The sequence below is a fragment of the Rattus norvegicus genome, chromosome 3 (assembly GCF_036323735.1).
Source record: "Rattus norvegicus strain BN/NHsdMcwi chromosome 3, GRCr8, whole genome shotgun sequence".
Taxonomy (NCBI): Eukaryota; Metazoa; Chordata; class Mammalia; order Rodentia; family Muridae; genus Rattus; species Rattus norvegicus.
The window spans coordinates 42427595-42445613 of NC_086021.1; the positions used below are offsets into that span (position 1 = coordinate 42427595).

General features: G+C 40.3%; 1 protein-coding gene across 17 annotated transcripts in view; it reads right to left on the reverse strand.

Annotated features, from left to right (window-relative positions):
• The window catches only part of Dennd1a (DENN domain containing 1A), a 487315-nt gene that overhangs the window by 453093 nt on the left and 16203 nt on the right, over nt 1-18019 (reverse strand). For 5 of the 17 annotated variants that reach the window (XM_039105292.2, XM_039105287.2, XM_039105285.2 and 2 more), the window contains exon 2: nt 6403-6539. The exons of 11 other annotated variants lie outside the window; for them this stretch is intronic. In XM_039105292.2, coding sequence (XP_038961220.1) covers nt 6403-6539 — 137 coding nt within the window. Of the gene's footprint in view, nt 1-6402; nt 6540-18019 lie in introns of those variants that run through there. One more of the 17 variants, XM_063283981.1, reaches the window with a different exon arrangement.

Genomic DNA, 18019 nt, shown 5'->3' on the forward strand with positions numbered 1-18019 from the left:
AAACAGAAACTAAACAGAGACACAGTGAAACTAACAGAAGTTATGAACCAAATGGATTTAACAGATTGTCTATAGAACATTTCATCCTAAAACAAAAGACTATACCTTCTTCTCAGCATCTCATGGTACCTTCCCCAAAACTGACCATATAATCGGTCACAAAACAGGTCTCAACAGATACAAGAAGATTGAAATAATCCCATGCATCCTATCAGAACACTAGGAACAAAGACTGATCTTCAATAACAACAAAACCGACAGAAAGCCCACATACACATGTATTGTTCATACATGGAAGCTGAACAATACTCTACTCAACGATAGAAGGTCAAAGAAGAAATAAAGAAATTAAAGACTTTTATAATTTAATGAAAATGAAGGCACAACATACCCAAACTCAAGAGACACAATGGAAGCAGTGCTAAGAGGAAACTCATAGTTCTAAGTGCCTGCAAAAAGAAACTGGAGAGAGCACGCACTAGCAGCTTGACAGCACACCTAAAAGCTCTAGAACAAAAAGAAGCAAATGCACCCAAGAGGAGTACATGGCAGAAAATAATGGGACTCAGGTTGAAATCAACCAGTTAGAAACAAAAAGAACTATACAAATAATCAACAAAACAGGAAAATCTGAATGAAATGGACAATTTTCTAAAAAGATACCAGGTACCAAAGTTAAATAAGGAGCACGTAAACCATCTAAACAGTCCCATAAAGAAATAGAAGAATCATTAAAAGTCTCCCAAACAAAAAAAGTGCAGAACCAGATAGGTTTAGTTCAGAATTCTAGCAAACCTTCATAGAAGACATAATACCAATACTGTCCAAACTATTCCACAAAATAGAAAGAACACTACTCAATTCCTTCTCTGAAGCCACAATTACGCTTATACCTAAACCACACAAAGACCCAACAAAGAAAGAGAACTTCAAACCAATTTCCCTTACAAATATACAATGCAAAAATACTCAATAAAGTTTTTACAAACCGAATCCAAGAACAGATCAAAAAAAAAATCATCCCTCAAGTAGGTTTCATCTCAGGGATGCAGGCATGGTTGAATATATGGAAATGCATCAACATAATCCACTATATAAACAAACTCAAAGAGGGAAAAAAAACCACATGATCATCTCATTAGATTCTGAGAAACCATTTGACAAAATTCAACAACTCTTCGTGTTAAAAGTCTTGGAAAGAACAGGAATTCAAGGCCCATACAAAAACATAGTAAAAGCAACATACAGCAAACCACTAGCCAACATCAAACTAAATGGAGAGAAATTTGAAGCAATCCCACTAAAATCAGGGACTAGACAAGACTGCCCACTCTCTCCCTACTTATTCAATATAGTATTCGAAGTCCTAGCCAGAGCAATCAGACAAAAAAAGGAGGTCAAAGGGATACAGATTGGAAAGGAAGAAGTCAAATTATCACTATTTGCAGATGACATGATAGTATACTTAAGTGACCCCAAAAGTTCCACCAGAGAACTACTAAGCCTAATAAACAACTTCAGCAAAGTGGCTGGGTATAAAATTAACTCAAACAAATCAGTACCCTTCCTCTACTCAAAGGATAAACAGACTGAGAAAAAAATTAGGGAAATGACACCCTTCAGAATGTCACAGATAACATAAAATATCTCGAATCAAGCAAGTGAAAGATCTGTATGACAAGAACTTTAAGTCTCTGAAGAAAGAAGTTGAAGCTCTCAGAAGGTGGAAGGATCTCCCATGCTCATGGATCGGCAGGATTAACATTGAAAAATGGCCATCTTGACAAAAGCAATCTACAGATTCAATGCAATCCCCATCAAAATTCCAACTCAAATCTTCATAGAGTTAGAAAGAGCAATTTGAAAGTTCATCTGGAATAACAAAAAACCTAGGATAGTGAAAACTATCCTCAACAATGAAAGAACTTCTGGGGCATTCACCATCCCTGACCTCAAGCTGTATTATAGAGCAATAGTGATAAAAACTGTATGGTATTGGTACAGAGACAGGCAGGTAGATCAATGATAGAATTAAAGGCCCAGAAATAAACCCATATACCTATGGTCACTTGATCTTTGACAAAGGAGCTGAAAGCAACCAGTGGAAAGAAAGCATTTTCAACAAATGGTTCAACTGTTGGTCAGCATGTAAAATAATGCAAATAAACCCATTCTTATTGCCCTGAACAAATTCATGTCCAAGTGGATCAAGGACCTCCACATAAAACCAGATACACTCAAACAAATAAAAGACTAAGTGGAAGATCCTAAAACACATGGGCACTGGGGAAATTTTCCTGAACAGAACACCAATGGCTTATGCTCTAAGATCAATAATAGACAAATAGGATTTCATAAAATTGTAAAGCTTCTGTAAAACAAAGGACACTGTCTTTAGGACAAAACAGCAACCAACAGATTGGGAAAAGATCTTTACCAATCCTACATCTGATAGAGGGCTAATATCCAATCAATACAAAGAACTCAAGAAGTTAGACTCCAGAGAATCAAATAACCCTATTAAAAAATGGGAGACAGAGCTAAACAAAGAATTCTCAACGAAGGATTCTCCAATGGTCAAGAAGCACCTAAAGAAATGTTTAATATCCTTAGTCATTAGGGAAATGCAAATCAAAACAACCCTAAGATTCCACCTCACACCAGTCAGAATGGCTAAGATCAAAAACTCAGGTGACAGCAGATGCTGGCCAGGATGTCAAGAAAGAGGAATACTCCTCCATTGTTGGTGGGATTGCAAACTGATACAACCATTCTGGAAATCAGTCTGGAGGTTCCTCAGAAAATTGGACACAGTAGTTCCAACATATAACAAGGACACGTGCTCCACTACGTTCATAGCAGCCTTATTTATAATAGCCAGAAGCTGGAAAGAACCCAGATGTCCCTCAATAGAGAATAATGGATAAAGAAAATGTGGTACATCTACACAATGGAGTACTACTCAGATAACAAAAACAATGACTTCATGAAATTCATAGGCAAATGATGGAACTAGAAAATATCATCCTGAGTGAGGTAACCCAATCACAAAATTTAAAAAAAAATCCACATGGTATGCATGCCCAAAAGCTCAGATTTCCCAAGATACAATCCACAGACAACATGAAGCTCAAGAAGGATGACCAAAGTGCACATGATTCAGTCCTTCTTAGAAGGGGGAACAAAAATATTCATAGGAGGAGATACGGAGACAAAGTTTGGAGCAGAGACTTAACGAAAGGCCATCCAGAGACTGCCCCACCTGGGGATCCAGTCAATATACACGCAGCCACCAAACCCCACAGTATTGCTGATGCCAAGAAGTGTAAGCTGATAGCAGTCTGATATAGCTGTCTCCTGAGAAGCTCTGCCAGAGCATGACAAATACAGAGGCAAATGCTCGAAGTCAACCATTGGACTGAGAACCAGGTCCCCATTGGAGGAGTTAGAGAAAGGATCAAAGGAGCTTAAGGGGTTTGCAACCCCATATGAACAACAATGCCAACCAACCAGAGCTCCCAGGGACTAAACCACCACCCAAAGAGTGCACATGGTCAGACCCATGGCTCCAGCTGCATATGGAGCAGAGGATGGCCTTGTTGGGCACCAATGGGAGGAGAAGCCCTTGGTCCTGTCAAGGCTCGACCTCCCCAGTGTAGGGGAGTATCAGGGCAGGGAGGTGGGAAGGGTGGGTGGATGGGTGGGGAAACACCCTCATAGAAGAAGGGGGGAAATGGCATAGGGGGTTTATGGCTGGGAAACCGGGAAAGGGAATAACATTTGAAATGTAAATAAATTTTTAAAACTCCAGTTAAAAAATAAAGAAAAAAAGGCAAAAAGCAATAGAAAAGATTTAGTAGCATCAACCCCTAACCTCCTCCACCTGCACACACACTGCAAACACACCTGCACACATGTATACATATACTGTCCTATAGAAATTAGAACAGTAGCTTGCCTCTGGAGAGGTAGTACAAACTCAAACACAAAACTTCCTTCCAAGTGTATGTTTTTTATCAGTTTTCCTGCCTCAAATATCTTCTATCTCTTAACAGTATCCTTTTCAGGATGCATCTAGACCTGGCAAGTTGAAGACACTTAAAAGAGATTTGCTGAATGAGTGGTTAAGTGAATAACAAATGCCTCCTCCTCTCTGGAGGCCTCTCTTGACTCCCTTACAAAACCCAGTTGCTCTCTCCATGTCCTCACAAGGCTCATTTTCAAAGCTTTATGATATGGCTTCCCAGGTGGTATGCTATGCTACCTACTTACACATACATATGTAATATTACCCGCTAGACTGGCAACCTTGCTTTGCTTTATCCCTGTATTCCCAAGCCCCTAAAACAAAAGGACTGGCTTTTAACAAGCACTCAGTAAGTTTGTTAACTGAATGAAATTCCCTGAGGAGAGCGATGAGTAAGCAACCCATGATTCATATTAAAACTTCTTTTTCCTGGAGAAATAAACAATATTCAGAGCTGTGATACACTTAACCATGCACTCTATAAATATTTCTAGGTTTCAACTATCATCCAAAGCATCTAAATTTAACTCATTCAACACATACTTATGAGTAATCTAAATACATACGGATAATGGCTCTTAAGGGGCTTACAGCCCAGTCAAGGAAACATAATAAAATATGAAGGAAAACAGGCAACTGTGAGTACTGGCATAAGAAAATACACAACTAGGGTCCAAGTAATTGGTAAAACCAAATGCTGTGGGTTTGCAAACTGAAGATATCATTTCAAATGAAGCCCATGGTCCACATTATCTATGGACAGTGTACACTGAATGAACAAGTTTCTTCATGGTCTGCAACAAAATGAGAAAAATGAACAGTGCAGAGTTTTTTCTTCATGAAGTATCTAATTCAATTATAAAATCGACATCTTCCTCCTGCCCTTGCAGTGTTAAAAAACATGTATAATTTATTTTCAAAAATTTTGGTGACAGGAGAATAGCTGTTTTTGCATGACTCTATTTTCATGTTTTTGGATACAAACTTTCCAAACGCTCAACAGAACATCCTGAAGAGATGGGACATGAAATAAACATTTCAAGATCTGACCTGGTGGAGTAGATTATAAAGAGGGAAAAGAGCATGAGCAAACTGTGGATCCCCATGGAGATGTGGATGCCCAGGAAGATGTGGGTGCCATAAAGAAGCTAATGAACAAGACCTAAATCAACCTGACTGCAAGCTGGAAAACCTACAGCTGCAAATGCTGCTGTGACAATCTGCCAGTATTAAGAACCCTTGGAGCCCATAGGAAACAATCATAAATAATGGATTTTCCCCATCTCCTCAGTTCCCCATCTCCTCAGTTCCCCATCTCCTCAGGTGTATTGAGGATCTTGCAAAAAATGAGGAAGATTCAGAAGAGAACAATGAATCTAGTAAAATAATCAAAATATAAAGGCTAGTTGGTTCCCAAAAGGTATTGTTTTAATTGGGCTTCAACTTGGAGAGAAAAGGGTGTTTCTTCTTACAGTTTGAAGAGAAGTCAAAGCAAGAACGGAAGGCAGGAATCTAGGGGCAGAAACTGAAGAAGAGGCCATGAAGGAATACTGTTACCTGGCTTGCCCTGTATGACTCACTCAGTTTGCTTTATAACCCAGAACCACCTGCGAGGGTGAGCCCACTAACACCAACCATTAATCAAGAAAATACCCCCACAAACTTGCTACAGGCCAAGTTAATGGAGGCATTGTCTCAGTTGTAATTTCTTCTTCCCAGATGATTCTGGCTTGGTCAAGATGACAAAAAAAAAAAAAAAAAAAAAACCTAGCAGATATTATTCAATCCAATTCAAGCTTCATTCTGCTCTGATGAGGCTCCAGGAATATCAGCAAAACTAAGATTCATACTAAGGAGGTAATGGTTAATTTTCACTGTCAGTTTGACTGAATTTAGAATCAACCAAGACCTTTCCAACACTGTGTTCCTTTAATACAGTTCTTCATGTTATGGTTACCCCCAGCTATAAAATTACTTTTGATGCTACTTCGTAACTGTAATTTTGATACTGTTATAAATTGTAATGTAAATATCTGTGTTTCCTGATGGTCTTAGGTGACCCCTGTGAAAGGGTTGTTCAACCCCAAAGGGTTAAGAACAGCTGATGTAGGAGCTGAGAGGATTAACTGAGGAAAAAGATCTGCTCTGCATGTAGGTAGTACTACCCCCTAGGCTAAGGACATAGATGAAGTGAAAAGGGCAAAAGAGGAAAGCCAGCATGGAATGGGCCTTTTAGTGCCACCCAACTAAAACTGCCCACTATTGCCGGGCCCACAGCTCCATGCTCCCAAACCCCGTGGGAGAGAGAACTGATGACTGAGACATGTGGGCAATCCTGAGACTGCAGGGCAGGAGAGACTGCCACTTGTGCCTACCTTTGCCCATATCCCTGGCTGAAGAGGAAAGTGTATAAGGCCTCTGGGCACAGGAAAATAGGGGGAATCAAGCTGCAGGAGCCTTGCGGTCCACATTGCACCGAATCTGAAGTCAAACGGCTCCCTGCACCCAAATCCTGTGGGAGGGAGAGCGAGACGTTCAGAGGGACAGACACCCCTGGGAAACCAAAGGAGACTACTCTCTGCCCACATTTCTGACTCTAGAGGAAAACGCCTTGCGCCATCTGGGCCCCCTGTGCACAGGGACCCAGGAGAAGGAGGGGCAGGCCCTTCTGGTTGCTGCCCTCACGGTGAGCTGAAACCCAGCCCTGAGGAGCGACTTCAAGCCCAAGACAAGAGGTAAGACCAACATTTCTGCTCCAAGTGACCTGCCTGGTGGACTCAGGACACACAAAGGTAAAATTCCTCTGGGACCGGACACTTTCGGTTTCTAGCTGGCGCCCAAACCTCGATGATCCCAGCCCACAGCTCCCAGCTCCCAAATACCATGGGAGAGAGAGCTCATCGCCCAGACATGCCGGCAATTCTCTCAGAATGTGGGCAATCCTGAGACTGCAGGGCAGGAGAGATCACCACTTCTACACCCCTTTCCCACATGCCAGGCCAAAGAGGAAAGTGTATAGAGCCACTGGGCACAGGAAGATAGGGGCAGTGAAGTTGCAGGAGCTCTGCAGTCCAGACTGTCCCCAGATCTGAAAGGACCTGGTCAAACAGCTCCCTGCACAAAAATCCCGTGGGAGGGAGAGCTAGACCTTCAGAGGGACAGACAAGCCTGGGAAACCAGAGGAGACTACTCTCTGCCAACATTTCTGACTCTAGAGAAAAAGACCTAGCGCCATCTGGGCCCCCTACACACAGGGACCCAGGAGAAGTAGGGGCAGGTCTTTCTGGTTCCCACCCACAGGGACAGCTGAAAACCAGTGGACAGGAACGGACTACACGCCTGAAAGCGGAACACTCTATTCCCATAACTGGCTGAAAGAAAACAGGAAAACAAGTCTACAGCACTCCTGACGTACAGGCCTATAGCATGGTCAAGCCACTGTCAGAAATAGCAGAATAAGGAAATACCACAAACAACCTGATGACAAGAGAAAAGCGCAGGAACCCAGGAAACAGAAACCAAAACTACATGGAATCATCAGAGCCCAATTCTCCCACCAAAGCAAACAATGAACATCCAAACACACCAGAAAAGCAAGATCTAGATTTAAAATCACATTTGATCATGATGATGGAGGACTTTAAGAAAGACATAAAGAACTCCCTTAGAGAAATGCAGGAAAACACAAGTAAACAAGTAGAAGCCCTTAGAGAAGAAACACAAAAATCCCTGAAAGAATTTCAGGAAAACACAATCACACAGGTGAAGGAATTGAAAATGGAAATAGAAACAATAAAAAAGCACAAACGGAAACAACAATAAAGAAAACCAAAGGAAGAGACAAGGAGCCATAGATACAAACACCACCAACAGAATACAAGAGATAGAAGAGAGAATCTCAGGAGCAGAAGATTCCATAGAAATCATCGACACAACTGTCAAAGATAATGGAAAATGGAAAAAGCTACTGCCCCCAAAAATGCAGGAAATCCAGGACACAATGAGAAGATCAAACCTAAGGATATAACAGGTATAGAAGGTATAGAACAGGTTGGGAGTGAAGGCTCCCAGCTCAAAGGACCAGTAAATATCTTCAACAAAATCATAGAAAAAAAACTTCCCCAACCTAAAGAAAGAGATGCCCATAAACATACAAGAAGCCTACAGAACATCAAATAGATTGGAGGAGAAAAGAAACGCCTCCCGTCACATAATACTCAAAACACCAAATGCACAAAACAAAGAAAGAATATAAAAAGCAGTAAGGGAAAAAGGTCAAGTAACATATAAAGGCAGACCTATCAGGATTACACCAGACTTCTCACCAGAGACTATGAAAGCCAGAAGTTCTTGGGCAGAAGTTATACACACCCTGAGAAAACACAAATGCCAGCCCAGGCTACAATATCCAGCAAAACTCTCAATTAACACAGATGGAGAAACCAAGATATTCCATGACAAAAACAAATTTACACGGTATCGTTCTACAAATCCAGCACTACAAAAGATAATAAATGGTAAAGCCCAACACAAGGAGGCAAGCTACATCCTAGAAAATGCAAAAAACTAATCATTTTGCAACAAAACAAAGAGAAGACAAGCACACAAACATAATCTGACCTACAAATACAAAGATAACACCAAGCAACAATCACTATTCCTTAATATCTCTCAATATCAATGGACTCAATTCCCCAATAAAGAGACACAGATTAACAAACTGGATACATACTGAGGACCCAGCATTTTGCTGCCTACAGGAAACACACGTCAGAAACAAAGAAAGACACTACCTCAGAGTAAAAGGCTGGAAAACAACTTTCCAAGCAAATGGTCTGAACAAGCAAGCTGGAGTAGCCATTCTAATATCGAATAAAATCGATTTTCAACCAAAAGTCATCAAAAAAGATAAATAGGGACACTTCACATTCATCAAAGGAAAAATCCACCGAGATGAACTCTCAATCCTAAATATATATGCTCCAAATACAAGGGTACCTACATACATAAAAGAAACTTTACTAAAGCTAAAAGCATACATTGCACCTCACACAATAATAGTAGGAGATTTCAACACCCCACTCTCATCAATGGACAGATCATGGAAACAAATTAAACAGAGACATGGACAGACTAACAGAAGTTATGAACCAAATGGACTTGACAGATATTTATAGAACATTCTATCCTAAAACAAAAGGATATACCTTCTTGTCACCACCTCGTGGTACTTTCTCCAAAACTGACCATATAATCGGGCACAAAACAGGCCTCAACAGATACAGAAAGATAGAAATAATCCCATGTGTCCTATCAGACCACCACGGGCTAAAGCTGGTACTAAATAACAACAAGGAAAGAACACCCACATACACATGGAAGTTGAACAATGCTCTACTCAATGATAACCTGGTCAAGGAAGAAATAAAGAAATTAATGACTTCTTAGAATTTAATGAAAATGAAGGTACAACATATCCAAACTTATGGGACACAATGAAAGCTGTGCTAAGAGGAAAACTCATAGCGCTGAGTGCCTGCAGAAAGAAACAGGAGAGGGAATATGTCAGCAGCTTGACAGCACACCTAAAAGCTCTAGAACAAAAAGAAGCAAATACACCCAGGAGGAGTAGAAGGCAGGAAATAATCAAACTCAGAGCTGAAATCAACCAAGTAGAAACATTCTATACAAAGAATCAACAGAACCAAAAGCTGGTTCTTTGAGAAAATCAACAAGATGGAGAAACCCTTAGCCAGACTAACCAGAGGACACGGAGCGTGTGTCCAAATTAACAAAAGCAGAAATGAAAAGGGAAACATAACAACAGAATCAGAGGAAATTCAAAAAATCATCAGATCTTACTACAAAAGCCTATATTCAACAAAACTTGAAAATCTGCAGGAAATGGACAATTTCCTAGACAGATACCAGGTACTGAAGCTGAATCAGGAACAGATAAACCATTTAAAAAAAACCCATAACTCCTGAAGGAAAATAAGCAGTCATTAAAATTCTTCCAACCAAAACGAGCCCAGGTCCAGATAAGTTCAGTGCAGAATTCTATCAGACCTTCCTAGAAGACCTCATACCAATACTATCCAAACTATTCCACAAAATTGAAACAGATGGAGGGCTACCAAATTCCTTCTATGAAGCCACAATTACTATTATACCTAAACCACACAAAGACCCAACAAAGAAAGAGAACTTCAGACTAATTTCCCTTATGAATATTGACGCAAATATACTCCATGAAATTCTTGCAAACCGAATCTAAGAGCACATCAAACCAATCAAACATCATGATTAAGTAGGCTTCATCCCAGGCATGCAGGGATGGTTTATTATACGGAAAACCATCAACCTTATCCATTATATAAACAAACTGAAAGATAAAAACCACATGATCATTTCATTAGATGCTGAGAAAGCATTTGACAAAATTCAACACCCGTTCCTGGAAAGAACAGGAATTCAAGGCCCATACCTAAACATAGTAAAAGCCATATACAGCAAACCAGTCGCTAACATTAAACTAAATGGAGAGAAACTTGAAGCAATCCTACTAAAATCAGGGACTAGACAAGGCTGCCCACTCTCTTCCTTTTTATTCAATATAGTTCTTGAAGTTCTAGCCAGAGCAATCAGACAACAAAAGGAGATCAAGGGGATACAGATTGGAAAGGAAGAAGTCAAATTATCACTATTTGCAGATGATATGATAGTATATTTAAGTGATCCCAAAAGTTCCACCAGAGAACTACTAAAGCTGATAAATACCTTCAGCAAAGTGGCTGGGTATAAAATTAACTCAAATAAATCAGTTGCCTTCCTCTACACAAAAGAGAAAAAAGCTGAGAAAGAAATTAGGGAAACGACACCCTTCATAATAGTCCCAAATATTATAAAATTCCTCCGTGTGACTTTAACCAAGCAAGTGAAAGATCTGTATAATAAGAACTTCAAGCCTCTAAAAAAAGAAATTGAAGAAAATCTCAGAAGATGGAAAGATCTCCCATGCTCATGTATTAATATAGTAAAAATGGCCATTTTACCAAAAGCGATCTACAGATTCAATGCAATCCCCATCAAAATTCCAATCCAATTCTTCATAGAGTTAGACAGAACAATTTGCAAATTCATCTGGAATAACAAAAAACCCAGGATAGCTAAAACTATCCTCAACAATAAAAGGACTTCTGGGGGAATCACTATCCCCGAACTCAAGCAGTATTACAGAGTAATAGTGATAAAAATGGTATGGTATTGGTTCAGAGACAGGCAGATAGACCAGTGGAATAGAATTGAAGACCCAGAAATGAACCCACACACCTATGGTCACTTGATTTTTGACAAAGGAGTCAAAACCATCCAATGGAAAAAAGATAGCATTTTCAGCAAATGGTGCTGGTTCAACTGGAGGTCAGCATGTAGAAGGATGCAGATCGATCCATTCTTATCACCCTGTACAAAGCTTAAGTCCAAGTGGATCAAGGACCTCCACATCAAACCAGATACACTCAAACTAATAGAAGAAAAAGTGGGGAAGAATCTCGAACACATGGGCACTGGAGAAAATTTCCTAAACAAAACACCAATGGCTTATGCTCTAAGATCAAGAATCAACAAATGGGATCTCACAAAACTACAAAGCTTCTGTAAGGCAAAGGACACTGTTGTTAGGACAAAACGGCAACCAACAGATTGGGAAAAGATCTTTAGCAATCCTACAACAGATAGAGGGCTTATATCCAAAATATACAAAGAACTCACAAAGATAGACTGCAGGGAGAAAAATAACCCTGTTTAAAAATAGGGTTAAAAAAAAATAGGGTTCAGAGCTAAACAAAGAATTCACAGCTGAGGAATATCGAATGGCTGTGAAGCACCTAAAGAAATGTTCAACATCTTCAGTCATAAGGGAAATGCAAATCAAAACAACCCTGAGATTCCACCTCACACCAGTCAGAATGGCTAAGATCAAAAACTCCGGTAACAGCAGATGCTGGCGAGGATGTGGAGACAGAGGAACACTCCTCCATTGTTGGTGGGATTGCAGACTGGTACAACCATTCTGAAAATCAGTCTGGAGGTTCCTCAGAAAATTGGACATTTCACTACCTGAAGAACCAGCTATACCTCTCTTGGGCATATACCCAAAAGAAGCCCCAACATATAACAAAGACACATGCTCCACTATGTTCATAGCAGCCTTATTTATAATAGCCAGAAGCTGGAAAGAACCCAGATGCCCTTCAACAGAGGAATGGATACAGAAAATGTGGTACATCTACACAATAGATTATTACTCAGCTATCAAAAACAATGACTTTATGAAATTCGTAGGCAAATGGTTGGAACTGGAAACTATCATCCTTAGTGAGGTAACCCAATCACAGAAAAACACACATGATATGCACTCATTGATAAATGGATATTAGCCCAAATGCTCGAATTGTATTATGCTAGATACACAGAACACATGAAACTCAAGAAGAATGACCAAATTCGGATGCTTCACTCTTTCTTTAAAAGGAGAACAAGAATACCGTTGGCAGGGAATAGGGAGGCAACGTTTAGAACAGAGGCTGAAGGAACACCCATTCAGAGCCTGCCCAACATGTGGCCCATACATATACAGCCAACAAACTAGATAAGATATATGAAGCAAAGAAATGCAGGCTGACAGGAATCGGATATAGATCTCTCCTGAGAGACACAGCCAGAATATGGCAAATACATAGGCGAATGCCAGCAGCAAACCACTGAGCTGAGAATGGGACCCCCGTTGAAGGAATCAGAGAAAGGACTGGAAGAGCTGAAGGGGCTTGAGACCCCATATGAACAACAATGCCAAGCAACCAGAGCTTCCAGGGACTAAGCCACTACCCAAAGACTATACACGGACTGACCCTGGGCTCCAACTGCATAGGTAGCAATGAATAGCCCAGTAAGGGCACCAGTGGAAGGGGAAGCCCTTGGTCCTGCCAAGGCTGGACCGCCAGTGAAGGGGATTCTTGGGAGGAGGGTGGTAATGGGGGGAGGGTGTGGAGGGGAACACCCATATAGAAGGGGACGGGGAGGAGCTAGGGGAATGTTGGCTGGAAACTGGGAAAGGGAGTAACATTTGAAATGTAAATAAGAAATACCCAATTTAATAAAGATGGAAAAAACTGGCCACTATTATATACACAGATATATACATATGTACATATATCCACATATGTGTATACATGTATACACATATATATGTAATGATAATAATAAAGAAACAATTCTATAAATAAGAGGCTCAAAAATAAAAGAATACTGAATCAAACCTTCTAAGACCGCAGGTAGTAGAATTATTGGATATAGAAAATGGGATGTTTAGTTAGCTTAAAGAAATAAGAAACTGGGGTTGGGGATTTAGCTCAGTGGTAGAGCGCTTGCCTAGGAAGCGCAAGGCCCTGGGTTCGGTCCCCAGCTCCGAAAAAAAGAACAAAAAAAAAAAAAAAAAAAAAAGAAATAAGAAACTGAAATGAGCAAAGGGTAATAATAAACTATGACGTAACAAAACCAAACCAAAACAAAATGTTTCTCAAAGTAAGAATAACTCAAAAAATATATATTTCTCCCAAATGGCTACAGAAATGATACAATCAGAGAGAGAGAATTAGTGAATCTGAAGAAATTATATAAAATAGGGCTCAGAATGAGAAACCATAAAAATAAAAGCCACAAGAAGGACAGGATATGGTGTTACATGCCTATAAGTCTAGTACTTGAGAAGCTGAGGCAGGAAGATCTGGGAACTGGAGGCCAGTTTGGACAACTTCGTCTATCTGAAGAGGGAAAAAAGTGCAAAAAGGTTCAGGAAGTATAAGATTTATCACTATTCCCAAGGGGAGAAAGGCATGGTGCACAACCAACAACTGCTTTTAATGCCTTATCTACCTTTCCCGGTCCCCACCTTCCCATTGTTCTTGGTGGGATGTATATGAGCATTCTCCAGGACAACACACTCACACCCTAGAGCAATCCTATGACTACATTGCAAGATTTTAAAAAGGAATTTATATACTTGTATTCCAGATACATGTCAAGGGTACATTCCACGCTGTCCCCACAGCTAGGCATCTGTAACACCGGGGTAAAATTCACAGAATCTAGAAAAGAAACAGTAGCAGGCTGGCTAGGGTAGATGACTTAATGCCACTCAATACCACTGAAGTAGTGGTGAGCTGGCCACTCTTTCTCCATTATCCCACAAGATGGAATCAAACCAGCCCCCAAACTAATTTAAGGCCAGGCAACTGCAATGCAAGGAGAGGAGAGAAACAGGTCTTGCACAGACGGACCTTCTCTCCAAGAAGAGGAACTACATCTTCTCCTCCCACACTAGACTCAGACTCTAGATGCAGACATGAGGGGACATGAGGGTACAGCTGAACAGGGCTAAAAAAACATCAACACTGTCTGCCATGACCAAAACTGAGGGCTGGCGAAAGAGCACAGGTGGAAGTTCAACTCCAGATCTCACCTCTGAGTGCAGGAGTGACAGCACATTAGGGTTCAGTGTCTGCTACATTCACTAACGAGACTGACAGTCTTTCTTCATTTTCGTCATCATATCAGGAATGTACTTTCTCGTATTTTTAATTGGCACTTTCCTAATAAATGGTGATACCGAGAAGTTTTTCTTGTGTTTATTTGCTATCATGTGCTTATCCTCCTTAATTATGTTTATTCAGATCTTGGGTTGTTGATCTTAGCAAGCCAAAGCCTATACAATATATGAAATTTTTAGAAATCTGTAGTTCTTTTCATTATTTTAATGGCATATTTTGAAAAGCAAAAGATTTTATTTTTGATAAGGCCCAAATTATTATAGTTTACTTTTTTGATTTACTTAATGTAAATTTGAGGCTAGAGAGATAGCCCAGTGGTTAAGAATACTTGCTGATTTTACAAGAAAATTGGGGTTCGGTTCCCAGCATCTACATTGGGCAGATCACAATCACACAACTACCTCCAGGTCCAGGGTATCAGATGCCCTCTTCTGGCTTCAGTGGATATCCCCCCACACACACACACACACAAATAAATATGAAAATAAATTTTATTAAAAATTAAATATAGCAGTAGTTTAGAATAGGATATGGGGATAACCAACCTTATTACAGGGAGAGGGTATCAAAGACAATGCTTTCTGCATTGATTTAGTAAATAAATGAGCACCTACCATCAAAACTATCTCCTCAAAGGACATCAAAACCCACCATGAAACCAAGTTATTAGCCTTGTTAGATTCCTATTTCTATTAAGCACACAGACCACTAAACTCTGTCCCTTCCCCCTTGATTCAAATCTTGAATCTCACTTTGCTCTACTGTCTTAAAATAATTCTCACAACTTCACCTCTTTTACCCATGCCAATAATTTCTAAACATCTACCTTCTCTCCCCAAGAACAGAGGCACGACAGCAGCAGTCAACATTTATTAACAGCCTAACTGTGTGGCAGGCCCTATTTTCTAACTGTGTGTTACATATCTTTCCTAGAATATCATTAGTTTACACAACCAAATTCATCCCTCTGATCTCGAGGCCAGTTCTTCCTTCTCATTTATCAGTTTCTATGGAAAGAGATAAATAATTGCTGGTCCCAACCCCTGAAATAGGGTACCAATAATAGGTATACAAGTCCACCGAAGTCCAACTTTGGGAACCAGTAAATGAAAGCAGCCATACCAACAGGAGTCTCAACCCAGCATGAATGATGACTTCTCCTTAGATGCATGGATTCTTCACTTCAGTTAATCTTTCACCCTCTGTATAGGCTGACATCTCATGAGACAACAAGATACATGCAGATAGGGTAGAAGTGTATAAAGCTGGCAGAGACTTCTCAGGTCTGATGACCCTCCCTAACCCTTTCTATGAGACAGGTCAATATGCCCAAGCTCAACAGTTACTTCTGATGAAAATGATAATGGCAGTGTGCACAGGGAACAGCATTCAATAGCTCACTAATGGGAAGGTGTGGTCTGTCTTCATTTATTCCAGTTTCCCATCCCTCTCCCAGAGTCAATTAATTTAATGATTCTCCAGTAAACTTGCCAGAACTGTTGGAGGTTTTAGACATAGATTAAGGTCTAAAATGGCTATTTCCCAATTTGCATTTTAAAATAAGATAATATAATTTAAAATTTTCTTACTATAAGTTGTTCATAACCTGTCCTCACCTGTTCTTCTCTATTCTGAAATACAATATAAAATAGCATCTCATTTAGAGGGAAAATGTAGTTTGAAGTTTAAAGTATAAATATTTCATAGCATTTCACAGAATACCATGACACTGAGATATTCCACCACCTGAGCATGCTTAAGCACCACTGAACTAATAATTTGCAACTTATATTCTGCTAAATTGTTCTTGCCTGTGCAACGTGAAACTTTTCCTATGAGGAAGTCAGACCAAGATGGAAGGTCAGTCCAATTTACCTGAGAAAGTACTAAGAAATAGGCCACCAGGACACCATAAATTTCTTCCTCCTTAATTCCTGACCCTAACTGCCCATCTTGTAGTGCCAATAAGCAGACAGGTAGACAAAAGCAACTTTCAGTGATGAGTGGACGAGTGGCTAGGATTTATATTCTGGTCACAGCAATCAAAATAACCTGGACTGCTCTTTCCAGTTAGACAAGCACATTCTAGATCCCCAGGATTTACTGCACAAAAACAGCATAACAACACAAGCCAAAACCAAAAACACATATATTTATAATCCCAAAGAGAAATGCTAAAGTCAAATGATTTGAGGATTATTAGTCCTATGGAACTATGACCAACACAAATAGAGGGGGTTGACAAAACTCAGGGTTATATATGAAGGTGCACACCTTTAATCCCAGCACTTTCGATGCAGAAGCAGATGGATCTCTGTGAGGCTGAGGCCAGCCTAGTCTACAAAGCAAATTCTAGGTCCATCTGAACTATATAGTGAGACTCTGTCTCAAATAAACAAATAAATGAAACCCAAAGCTAGTAAGATAACTCAGCAGGTAAAGACATTTTATGACTAAGCCTAATGATTGATTTACTTAAGTTTGATCCCAGAACCCACATGGTAAAAGAAGAGAATTCCAGAAAATCTGACCTCTGACCACTACACATATACCATGGCGAGTGTGTGTGTGTGTGTGTGTGTGCGTGCGTGTGTGTGTGCGTGCGTGTGTGTGTGCGTGTGCACACACACGCACACACATACAACACATAAATATTATGTTTTTAAAAGTCACCATCAACAAGGCATGATGGCACAATTCTTTAGTCTACAGAGTAAGTTAAGTTCCAGGACAGCCAGGACTACACAAAGAAACCCTGTCTTGAAAAAATAAAAAAATAAAAAAAAATGTTAAAAAAGAAAGAAAAAGATGTCTTTTAAGATATGCACTGTGCCCTATATACCAACAAGTCTGCCCTTCCTCCCAAACCTCTATCTGCCAATTAAAGAGTCCTGAAGTCCCTTTGGTTCTCTGCTCATCACCTGAAAACTAATTCCCAAACTATCTTCAGTTCCTGTCTTATTAGCTTGGGCTTCTTTGCTGTAATCAGACATGACCAAAAGTAACCGGGGAGTCAGAGGTAACTGGCTTATACTTCCATGCTGTAGTTCACCATCCGGCAGGAACTCACACAGGGCAGGGACCTGGAGACAGGAGCTGGAGCAGCGGCCAGGAGGGGTGCTGCTCACTGGCTTGCTCCCCATGGCTTGCTCAGCCTGCTTTCTTACAGAACCCAGAAACACCAGCCCTGGGATGGCACCACCCATAATGGGCCAGGCCCTCCTCCACCAATCACTAAGAAAATGCCCTAACAGCTTGCTGGCAGCCTGATCTAAACAAAGCATTTCTCAACTGAGGCTCCCTCCTCTCAGATGATTTTAGCTTGTGTCAAATTCATATAAAACTAACCAGCATAGTTCTCAGTCTGCTCATGAGCTTCAGG